This window comes from Tamandua tetradactyla, chromosome 5 (assembly GCF_023851605.1).
Source record: "Tamandua tetradactyla isolate mTamTet1 chromosome 5, mTamTet1.pri, whole genome shotgun sequence".
In the NCBI taxonomy this organism is placed as follows: Eukaryota; Metazoa; Chordata; class Mammalia; order Pilosa; family Myrmecophagidae; genus Tamandua; species Tamandua tetradactyla.
The window spans coordinates 68,540,446-68,552,607 of NC_135331.1; the positions used below are offsets into that span (position 1 = coordinate 68,540,446).

The 12,162-nt window shown below is 41.2% G+C and overlaps 1 protein-coding gene across 7 annotated transcripts in view; it reads right to left on the bottom strand.

Annotated features, from left to right (window-relative positions):
* The window catches only part of TNIK (TRAF2 and NCK interacting kinase), a 404,859-nt gene that overhangs the window by 47,283 nt on the left and 345,414 nt on the right, over positions 1–12,162 (bottom strand). For 5 of the 7 annotated variants that reach the window (XM_077161029.1, XM_077161030.1, XM_077161026.1 and 2 more), the window contains 3 exons: positions 4,728–4,891; positions 2,647–2,744; positions 1,614–1,637 (listed from right to left, as the gene is read on the bottom strand). In XM_077161029.1, the coding sequence (XP_077017144.1) occupies positions 1,614–1,637; positions 2,647–2,744; positions 4,728–4,891 (286 nt within the window). The remainder of the gene's footprint in view (positions 1–1,613; positions 1,638–2,646; positions 2,745–4,727; positions 4,892–12,162) is intronic. The other 2 variants (XM_077161031.1, XM_077161028.1) reach the window with 1 other exon arrangement.

Below are 12,162 nucleotides of genomic sequence, written 5' to 3' on the forward strand. Positions count from 1 at the left end.
ATCATTCCCAGTTGGGAACCACCGGGTTGGACAGAACCCAATAATCCTGCATTTTTAGTGGTCCAGATCAGTGGTCCTCAAGGTGTAGGGGAATCAGAATCCTGGAGGGCTTTTTCCAACAACACACGCCCCGGAGATGGTGTGATGCTCATACCCCTGCAATTTTTTATACCTCGTTTGGTGCACTTCTAAATAAATAAACAGCATGGTTTTTAAAAACCTAAAAAACCCTGGATTACTGAGACAAAATCCATGAGAGCCCTTTCCCTCATGGCAGTCAGCTCAATTCAGTTTTTGGACTCAGGTGACCCGCCCTTGAGTTGATCGCACACTAAACCTTTGCCCCAGGGCATCGCGCTCTTCCTTCCACTGTTCCAGGTGGAAATCAATACAAGCTGCGACCCTTCTGACGATTGCAAGGGAAGGGGCAAGGCCCAGGCAAGAGCAACTTAAAAACATTCTTTTCCCTTTTTATACATGCCATCTACACACTGCAGACATGCAGAGTCTCATTATTTTATAAGCAATAACTATCAGAATAACTTCTAAATTGCTCTAGATGGCTAGGTGGTTATAATTCAGAAATGGTGAAGCACGAAAGCATGCTTCTCCCACCTGCCAAATAGCTCCATGCTTCAGGCTTAAATGCCAACCTCTAGGCTTTATGCAGCTTTTGAAGAGGTCTTAAACAATCCTGTGAGCGAGGCAGGGCAGGTGTGTTCTCCCCCGTTCTACAGATGTGGAAACCTGTGCTAGTGGGGTTGAGAGACTTGTTCCCAATCCATTACTTCTCAGGGAGCCAGGGAGCACACAGTTCACTGACCCCAAAGCCAGTACTATTTCCAAATCATTTCACAAAAATGTTGCTCAGCAGAAATACAGCCTTAAGCCACAAGGAGAGCCTTCAAATTCCATGCATTCAGGACTCTTTGCAAGGCCTGTCTTGAAAAAATTACTATCCTGTAATCATGCAGGCCTGACAAATGGCTGGAAGGCAGTGGTCCTTCGTAGCAGGCTACCGACAATTGACAAAGCCATGTATTTTTCTGATGGAAAAATGTCTCCGCAGATAAGGAAATAAAAGTCACTTAACTTACCAGCATTCATTAACTACAGTTGATGTTGCCAGCGCTGTTGTTAATGTCCCACAAAATTAATCTAACAATACCCAGGAACTTCGTGTTCACAAATCACACACTATAAATCTGGAGTGTCCTAGAACAATGTCTCATTGTTTTTGTTAGTAAAATCACTCAGAGCCATCCCCTAGCAAGGCTGGCGAGTCTAGTTAAGAGCTCAGGCTTTGCTATTAGAAGATGCTGGAATGAGAAACTTTGCCATTAATAAAGCACCAATACTTATCATGAGGAAGAATGGAACAATGGAAAAGTGGCATTCTGGCTGAGAAGGAAAGTCCTGACAGCTTCATGCAGGTGTCTGAGGGTCTTAGGTTGGCTTCCATTGCAGGACGCATTCCACCAGCTTACACTCCCCGAAAAGTGAGCTTTAATCTATGACCCCATTGGCCACATTTTTGAATGTCAATATCTGGAAGTGCATTTTTTAATTTACATCTTGTGAAATAAGATGTAATAAGAAAAGGTAATACTAACCTCATCTATAGCTTTCTTATAGCTCTGATATATGAGGAACCCAATCCAGAGGAATCCATAGGAGGGGAAAAAGCCAGAAGAAATGCAAGCAAATTAGACACAAAATTGGAATAGTTAGTACAAAACTAATAAATAAATAAATGCAAAGCGAACTGCAACCCAAAAGGATGCAAATTGCCTATCATTATCACTCTAAGCATACTTCTTTATTTAAAACATAAATAGCAGAGTAAACCCAAAAGACTTCACATTCATTTCATAGGAAATATCTTTGGAAAACTTTAAACAAGTGTATAATAACCCATTCCTAATTCATTTTTTTGTTGTTGGTTTTTCCCCAATGAATTTTTTGTTTGTTTTTGCATAAGCAGGCATCAGGAATCAAACCCAGGTCTCCAGCACGGCAGGCGAGAACTCTGCCTGCTGAGCCACCATGGCCCACCCCCAAATCATTTTTAACTCTCAAATTTCAACCTCTATGCTCTATTTTCTTTAAGACTGTTTGGGGTTTGTCATGTTATAGCAACAGAGACAGATTTCACATTGCCTGGTCCCATAAGACCGTGACCGTCAAGTTTTGGTCCATAAATATAGAAACATAGTCCCAGAGGCAGGAAAAGTGGCAGAAAAGCTGTAATACTAATTCAAATGGAAAATAATATGGGGGAAAGGGAAAAATAGATAACAGAAACCCTAAATCTCCTTAACCGCTAGTTTCAACATCTTTTTGCCAAAGCTGTTGAATTGAAATTATGGAATGATATGAATGATTTCTTTTTCTGTTTTATTCTCTAAAGGAGGGCTAGTGACCAGGTAAACACAAAGGGCAGAAAACACGAGGAAAAAGCCACCTAATGTCAGCTCAGTTCTTTCCTAATCAGGTATGACTCCTTCAAGCAACCATTTGTCTTATCCATCGAGGTGCTGTTGATGTTTTCATAATCATGAGTGTATCCCCAGCTCCTTTATCTGGAGAGTGGGTTCTCTGGTAAATTAAAAGAGGCCAAAACTCTTAAGAGAGAAAAGCACTCACAGCTGGCCGACTGGGTCGGGTGATGTCCCTGGATTCCTCTGGCTTTGCCTTGGAAGGCTCGTGGGGGAGCACAGGTGACCCTTCCGACTTACTGTTGGCTGGAGGGAGAAACAGAAGGTCGAGAAAAATAATGGCTGTCAAAAAGCACTGGCGCAAGTTTTGGAGCTCTCTAATGAGTCGCCCCTTTGGGACCACCCAGCAGACAAGATATTCACTTAGGCAAATCCTCAAGCACAGCAGCAAAAAAGTAGCAACTGCTCAGGAAAACAAAATCATGCAAATGCCTTTAGGCTTATAACCCGGAACTCACTAGTCATTACAACTGTAGCAGCCGCTGCCACCCCCATTTCCTGAGCTCCTATTATTATTTGTTAGACATAGTGCTAAATGTTTTCCATGTCAATCATCTCATGTAATCCTCATTCCATCCCTATGATGGGGCTGGGTTTTCCCATTCTCCAGTTGAACACAGGCTTAGAGGGATGGCACAACTGACCTACGCCATGTGAACTTACAGGCTGTGACTCTGATTTCTCAATCCTGATGCTAAACCAGCTTCTAAATTAAGGCTCCATGCTTAGTTTCTTCTTTATCACTTACCCATCAAGACAGATTATTTTGATGGAATTCTGTGAAAAAAATTCAAATTTATTCTACTTGGTGGGATGCTTTTAAAATTGGAGGGTGGGTGGGGAGGGGTGTCTGGATTGTTTGGAGCCTTTAAAGAAGTAAAATGAGGTAGGGGCATAAAGGGGAGGGAACTGGTGACAAAAGGAAAGGGCGGGAGGATAGAGATGCAGACCAAGAATGGAGCTGTAGAGTGACTACCCTCCTTCTGCTTTATGAGCTTATGCTAAAAGAAGGAGCAATTCCAAAGTATGAGAGATTTTTCTGTTTTGTTTAAACTAGTCTTTCCTGGGCAAGGATGTACCAGGGAGACAAGAACATGTTTAGCGTAGAGCTAGGGACTTAATGAAAGGAGATATGAATTAAACTGGAACTAATCCATTGATCAGAGAGTTAAGATGAAATGCATGAGTTTGGTCTTCTTTAACATTTCCTCTAACAAGGATATTAAGTTGCTTATGAAAGAAAAAAGGAATGGTCAGTTTTCTAAATAAAAAATATATATTTATTTGGATCAAAGCAACAGAGGCATGCATAGCTGGGAGCAGTGCCCCTGAAGTCAGAGAGCTCATTCAGAGAAAGAAGCATCACAAGTCAGATATTAACCTTTTCAAAAAGGACAGACAGTGATGCTACTCCTTTAAAATCTTAGGACAGCAGGGAGAGAACTACAGCTGCATCTAATGAGGAGGCTGGCTTTCATCAGGCAGACTAATTTATAAGTAAATTAATATTTATCAAGTGGCACTTTAAAAACTTCTGGACTTTTATCATTTGGATGCAAAAGTATCCTCTGATTAAGGTAAATCAGAAAGAGTGAATTTTGATTAGCTGGAAATGACGTGTTATGTATAATTAAATGGACAATATTAATGTTTTTCACAGGCTTCCTCTTAACGAAAACTAAACAATGATGAGTGACTTGAATTAAATAGAGAGGCTAATTTTGACCTTTCTGGTAGGAATAACTAGAAGAGTCAAGCATATCTTTTTTGGCATCAAAGATTTCATTTCTTCCTTCAAGTCTACTTATTCTATTTTTGTCTTTATCAAACTCCTTGTGGAGAAATACCTAGTGCTATGAATTACAGTCAGAATACTAAAAAGGACTAATGGCACATTACAGACCGGGTTCAGGGGGGAGTGCGAAACTCTAGCCAGGCAATCCGATGGAAATGGAAATTCGGGTGACTGGCAAGTGAGTATATTTTCAGATGAAACCAATATTCTGCAATGTCATTATTCTCCCTCGAAAAAACTGGGGTCTGCAATGAAAGAGGACAGAGTTGGAGCTGGTGGCCCAGTTCCCCAGGACACGAAGGCTGAGAATGGTTACAGGGCTTCCCCAGCATTGCCTACCCAGTGGCCACACCAGGACAGAGGTCAGAAGTGATGGGACACCCCGGCTCTCCCTGCCCAGGCAGTGTTGTCATTACTAAGTGAGACAGCTTTACCTCGGACTCTGGTTCGCTCGCTGGAACCCGCCTGAGAGCCGGGCTGCGAGCCTCCCTGGGAGCTGGGCTGGGAGCTGGGGGTGCTGGAGCTGGAGGAACTGCCACTGCTGGTCCTCTGCAATGCGCTCTCCAACACCGGTTCGGTTCTCCGGAGATCGGGGTTGCTGCACGGAGGGCAGAGGCGACCATTACACCCTGAGGAACTTGCCATGGGGTGGATGCACGACCCAGGCCTGCCCCCAGCGCCAAGAGGGCACTGATGCGACCTGGACCTGCAGGGGTCACAGGAGGCCGACCTTTCCACAGGGAGCTCCTGGCCCCATGGCTGAGGCAGATGGGGCCTAATTTTTGGCCCATCACGTTAGGAAGTATTAGTTCTCAAATGGTGACTCTTCAAAGGGAGGCTTTTTTTGGGAAACCTTTTGCTTCCTGTGCTCATTGTAGAAGAACTTTAAAAATATTAAAAGGAATATTTTTGAAGTATGGAAACCACACTTAGAATCGCTGAATGAGGAGATAGTCAGCTATATTTCATATTTGCTGGATTATTTTTCTAGTCTTTTTTCTTTTGCATATATTCAGTCATACTCTATATTCAGTTTTGCATCTTGCCCTTTTCCCCTTACCATTGTGTTGTGAACATTTGTGGGTGGCTAAATAATAATTATCTATTTTACAGATGAATTAGTTCAACTGTTCTTCTATTTTTCGATATTGAGCTGCTTCAAATACACTCATGGCTTTCATAGGTTATACTGAAACAACCATCTACATGCATACAAATCCCCTACCACATCTCTATTTCCTGAGAACAGATACCTCAAATTGGAATTCTAGATTGGAAAGACCGTAAAATGGGATACATGAAAAGTATTACCAATTTTCATTGAAATGTTTGAGATAGCCCATCTCACTGAAGACTCATCAGGCTCTATTATGAACAGTTTGCTAATTTATGAAAAAAATTGTATTGTTTCAGGGCAATTAAAAAAAAACTACTATTGAGGTAGAGTATTTGTTATTCATGTTTATTTGCCATTTATAATTCCTCTCCTATGAATTGCTTAATCATGTTCTATGCTCACACAGCTAGTTGAGTCATCGCCTTTTTTAATTGTTTTCTTGCAGGAAGTCTTTAAGACATGTTTTTTGATAATTATTATTAAGTGCAATTTCAAGAATAAATTAAGCATGTTGGCAGGCTGGTAGCCCCACTTTTTATTTTTATTTTTTTCCCCACTTTTTACAAGATATTACTGTATTATTAGTTTTACTATCTTTACTTGCCCCCAAATAGCAGTATTTATTCATTCATTTGTTCGAAAGCAGGCACTGGGCCAGGGATTTGGATCACAGCAATGGACAAGTGAAAGCTCCTGCCCTCTGGTTGCTGAGAAACTAGCCAGTGAGCACAGGGGAATTTGGGGGAGGGGAACAGGGCCACCTCGTGGCCTCTTCAGGGGTCAGGGACACTGTACCAGAAGAGACATCGAAGGTGACACCTGAATGATGACTTGAGCTAGGCTAGCAAAAGAGGGGAGTGGCATTGGCGGTGAGAGGCAACTGCTGAGGTTTTTATGGTTTTGTTAAAACAATAATCAACATGCTCAAAGCTTCTATAAAGTGCTTCCCTTTTAATTTATAACTCAGAGACCTTTTCATTTTTCCTGGAGGCAATCACACTGCTGGACATGGATAATTTCGTGAAACTTGGAAACTCAAAGCCCACATCTATTGCCACCCAGCTGCAGATGGAGAGAAGCTGATCCAACAGAGCCTCCTTCCATATTCTCCAAACAGAATTTCCCATCTTCGGCAATACAGTCACTACAATGCTACGATTTTCATGCAGCAAACTATCATATTAAAATGTAATTTCATGCTTTAATTTTGTTCTGTCTGGTTCAAGAGCATCAAGCATGTACCAGGCACTCCGTGGCTGTTAGGCATTAGCTGTTTCATACATAAATAGGAAAATAATATGGATACTAGAGACACTTGCAGTGCCACAAAAATGGCATCCTACTAGCAGCCACTAACCCGAGTAATTTCTTTCTGAGAACACAAGAACCCTGCTTTGTGCTATAGTACCAGCCAAAAATTTGGCCAAGTGACAGAAATTTTTAAGCACTGGGTTATCAGAAGACACGGTTGGTGACTTCAGAAAATATTACACGTAAAAATAAATATGCCCTTATAATTTATTAATTTTGATCATATAAATGTACAATTTATGACAATACTTATCTTTGCAGTGTTTTTGGCAAAAGAGTGGCTAACACAACCTAACAGTAAGATCGACCTTGGAAACGATTTTTGGTGAACTTACAGAAAAGTTAAAAAATTTCTTGACATTTTAATGACACATTTTTGTATAGTACACTATTTTTGTGAAAATTGTTTTCATTTAATCAATTGAAATAGATTTAGACTCACCCTGGTAATTCCCTTCATTTGGAGAATGCTTAAAATGATAAATGTGTAATAATTCCGGAATAGTCTACAAGTTAATTTTTTCATTTCTCATAAAGAAACATTCCCATCCTCTTTAGTTCTTCCTAAAATGAAGAGTGCTAGAGGGATACAGGCTCCTTGCTCCTTTCTGCCTTCTTTTGTTAAATGGTAGCGGTCAGGGGTTATTATGTATCATCAGTAAATTCCAAAAGCATTTCTGCAAAAACATGTATTGCTAGCCAAGTGCAGTGCAGAGTTAACAGCGAAGACCTAGTAAGGTAGCGCACTGCTTGCTTTCATTTTGTGGAAAGACAACATGGTGCTCTTTGTATTAAAAATTCTATTGAGGGGGCGGGGGAGAGGGGCTTTGATAGATACACTTGGGTTTTTTCCTGGTAGTTGTGATGTGCTAGAGGGATACAGGCTCCTTGCTCCAAGACAGTACTCCTGTGATTATTTACCAAAAACTCTTCATTAAGCACCTACTCTGTGACATCACTGGACCAGTATGAGAGATGGAAGAGAATCAGAGTCACAGGGCATCCTCTCAAGTGTCAGCCTAACTGTGCAGGGGAGGGATGCACAGTGCAGAGAACTGTGAGCAAGGCAAAGAGCTCTGCAGGTTGTGTGTGAAAGAGACTGAAGCACTGCTGCAGTTCCGGGAACAATGAACGCAGCCTGGAGTGGTCATGGGTGGTGTTAAGAAGAAAGCATGGGCCTGGCAGAGGGGAGCTGAAAAGCTCACGTTGGGGGCCTCTGAGCAAGACACAGCAGCTGGGGTTTTTCGTGGCATGCACTGATTTTGAGAGGAGACCAGCTGGGGGGTTCGAGCCTCCGGGAGTGTGAAATACTGGGAGAATGGGATGATCGGAAGAGAAGAACTGGGCTATACCAGCAAAGGCCTTTAGAGACAGGCAGAAGGATGGGCACCTCCCAAGGTAGGCTTATGACTGGCCAGGCTGGAGGACAGGCAGACCAGTTAAGAGGCTGATGCCCCAACAGATGCTGAGGCTTAGGCCAGGGCAATCCTGGTGTAAAAGGGGAGCCTGGCATTAGCAGCTCCAGCTGCGGCGAGTATGCATCTCTGCCTGGGCTTCCGGCCCCTTTTGTATGATGCTAATTGGATCCCATGGGCATGAAGTTCCTGACCTGGGGCTCATTAATGCATATCCTCCCCATTAGAGCTTATCAGCATGGGTGCGGATTTTAATAGGTTGCTATTTTTACTGCTGGAAGTTTGAAAGAGTTTTATGTTTCTATATAACCATACTGAGACATAGGTGGAATTTCTAATGAGTTTTCTACCTTATTATTATTTTTTGAGTGTAGAATATGGATATTTTGAGAAAATATCATACTGTTCACATTTCTCTTCCTTATTATGTAGCAATATGGTCTGGTCTTGGGGTCAAGGGGTCTGAGATTAGTATTCTGAGAGAGGATCAATTTCAGGAGAATTCCATGAAATAATAGATTTATCTTGTTTACATATTAACTGAGATACCCAGATCCAAATGTGTAAAAAGTTGAAAACCTCCAAATAGACTTCTTGAAATCCTAACTTTCAATTCAGACATGTTTTAAATGCAAACATTGCCTGCCATCGTGCATACAATGCTGTTTGGTCTACATAACACACAGGAAAGTGAAATATGGCAATTACTTCATTCGCTTAAATCATCTAAAAAAAATCAAACCAGAAGATTAGGATTACAAAGTGCTTTCTTGGCCCAAATATTTGGGCCAAGTCTTTAATTAAGTGGCTGACTGCCAAAATCCACTTTACTTTGTGCTTTGATGACACAGCCAATGAGAACAAGTTAGCCATAAGAAGAGCTTGGGGATGAGACAGAGAATTATTTTTTGAAATTAAACACTTAGCCATTGGGTTTTGACTGCGTGTTTGGGGTTTAATTGAAATCTTTTCTTATTCTGAAAGTACTTATTTGATCAAATTTTAATTTGCTTTAAAGGAACATATGAAGCAAAGTTACATATTAAAGTACCTGGAAGATTGCCGTTAAAGAGTATTTTTTTTAAATGAACAAATCAATTATTTTTTATTAGTTCCCTTTAAACAAAATCAAATCTTGATTTAAACTCAATTGATCACCTTGAGAGCATCAGGTATCAAGTACACATACAGCAGGGGACAATTGCACATTCATCTTGTGGTTTGAGAATGCTCAGCTGTACCTGTAGCTTGGATACCTGCATAAGAAGGAAGGACCAGGGACCTGTGCTATCACCCAGACTTAACTGTCAAACATCCAGCTCAAGAAGGGAACTGTTTGGGGCATAAACATGTCCCTTGGGACAAACAACCTAAGAAGTAGTGAATTTTCACATGATAAGGATTAATAAGCATAAGATTAAGAGATGCTGTCCACAGACTCACTAAATCATCCGATGAGCAAGGTGGAGGCAAAATGGTACCCTGTCAGCCAAAGAATCAAGCAAGGGTCTCCTTTCCCTTAGGAAAAGCAGGCAGCAATGACAGCATTATCTACAACTAGACAGAGTAATGCAGTGTGGCACTTAAAAGTGTGGACTATGATGCAAGGTCACCAGGGATCATATTCTGGCCATCACTTACTAAATTTGTCACCTTGGGTAATTGACTTTCTTTCATCTCAGTTTCCCTATCTATCAAATGGGGGTTGATGATAGCTATTGCCTCAGAGATGTCATGTGGTTTATATTATTTGACAATCGTAATGTACTTAGAACAGTACCTCATATATGTATAAGTGCTCCAAAAGTGTTTCCTATATAGAGAAATAAATGATAAATCGCTCATGATCATGCAATAGGTGGAGAACCACAGGGGCCACCTGACGACACTTTCTGTCCAACTGTTGCTAGCACAAGCTGCACCGGCTTGATTCTGGATCTATTTGAAAACAGCTCTCCCTGGGGTTCTTTTTGATCTGGAATTGTATGTGAAGGCAGAGAAAAGTGAAGCGACAAGGAAATGGAGGCTCCTGGGAGAAGGAAGGCTCTTCAAAATCATAAATCCTTTCCTTTTCCCTCATGTTATCGGCACATGCTTGCATACTACCCATTTTAACTCAAGAGTCTTCCATTCAGGGTTTCAATTGAGTTTATTGGTTGAAGCATACTGCTTCCCAAACTATCAAAATGAAAAAAAAAAAACCCACATATTCTGCAGTTGTGGCATAATGCCTTGCCCCTTTTAACTGAAGTTCATCAATACTGAGTTCAAGAAGCCAAAATTGAGCTTCTTAATCTTTAAGGTCTGCATTCTTTATATAAGTGAATTCTCATATTTAACCCACAGCAAAATAAGAATTCAAGGTAAGAAATAGAATTTTGCAGTCATACCTGTACTCCCCAAAAGTATCAGTTCTAACATGTTCTCAGACCCAGGGAAGGACATAGGCCCTGAGTTACCAGGCTGGAGATACTGGGTATCTGCATGCAGCCCTGGCACATAGTGAGTGCTGAATATAGCAAATGAATTTAAAATAATAAAATATCTTGAATTCGCCCCTTACTAGCTGTGCAATTTTTCTTGGGATCCATTCTAAGTTTTTATTTTCTAGTCTACATTCGGAGTCACTTCAAAGGAAAATTGCTTTAAAGAAAGGGCTGGGAGGAAAAAAGGCATAATGACCAAGTACAAGGAATGTAGCTTACAATCATGCAAAGGATGGATTACTTAAAAGAAACCCTTTTTGAATGACTTTATGGACTGGAAGTTGTCTGACAAAGACCAAAAAAACAGAGCCATGATGACCTCATTAGGTCAATAGGAAGTAGGAGAGTCTGTGTTCCAGAATGACCCCACTGATCACGCCCCTGTGTTTTTCCCTTCCACACTGGCTCAAGGCTCGGATACATAGCTTGTGGTGACCAATGAGACATCAGCAAAGATAATGCAAGCTAAGGCTTGAAAAGTGCTCCTGCATTGGGAATTTCTTGGGATGCTGTCTTCAGATTGCCCAGTGGTGAGGAAGCCTAGGATAAAAGAGTTACATGGAGAGACAGGTCCCAGCTGACCCATCAGCTCAATGCAGCTGCATGAGCGAGCCCAGGGGAGGCCAGCAGAAGAATGTCTTAGCTGATCCATAGAATAATGAGACACAATAAATGATTATTGTTGTAAACTACTAATTTAGTTTATTAGGCAGCAAAAGCAAACTAAAACTGTCGCTATCACAGTGAATGAATCTAATCGTGAAGCTTTTTAAAATGCAATCCAATCTAGAGTTGCAAAATATGATTCAAATCTTAAATTTTGGTCACACAGAGATATGTGATAGCAAGAAGAGTGGCATTCTGTAAGGTTCTCCCATATGGCAAAGATGGGGAATCTCCAAGTCCTGGCCCCACCACTCAGTTCTTCTGACTTTCAATGGAGGTAACTAATTATGACCTCTTGATTCACTCCCTTTCTACCTCTCTAAGCAGAAAACATTATCCCTGTCTCACAAAGTCTGCGCTCATTGGACAAAGTACAATATTTAAGCAGTTCCAAGGGGAAAGCCCATATTTTATGAAGCCACTCAACATCAAACACCAACTATCTTAGGTCCCAGTGTCATTAAAATGACACTTCAGAGAGAATAAAAAGGCACTTTTTATTTGACTATATAATGATCATTTTCTCTCTTTCCTTTTTGGTTGATAGAGAGAAATATACTTAAATGATGCTTGATCTGTAGCAACTAAAAGTCTAAGCAACTGATCCAATGAACAAAGCCTCAAGGGCAGGTTTCAAAGGAGCAAGAAGCACTGATAATTGGGGATGAATTGCTGCTTGAAGAGGGAGAACTGATCAAGTTCAGGTTGGCAATCCAGGGCTAACATTCCTTTGGCTCCCTCATCACAGCCTGCTCCAGTCTCCTGGTGCTGCTTAGCAACCCCAGCTCAGCAGTGAATCTGACAAGTTGTTGGAAAAAAGAATGGCTCATTCAGAGCCTGCTGCACTGGGTAATTCCACTCAGAATGGACTAGT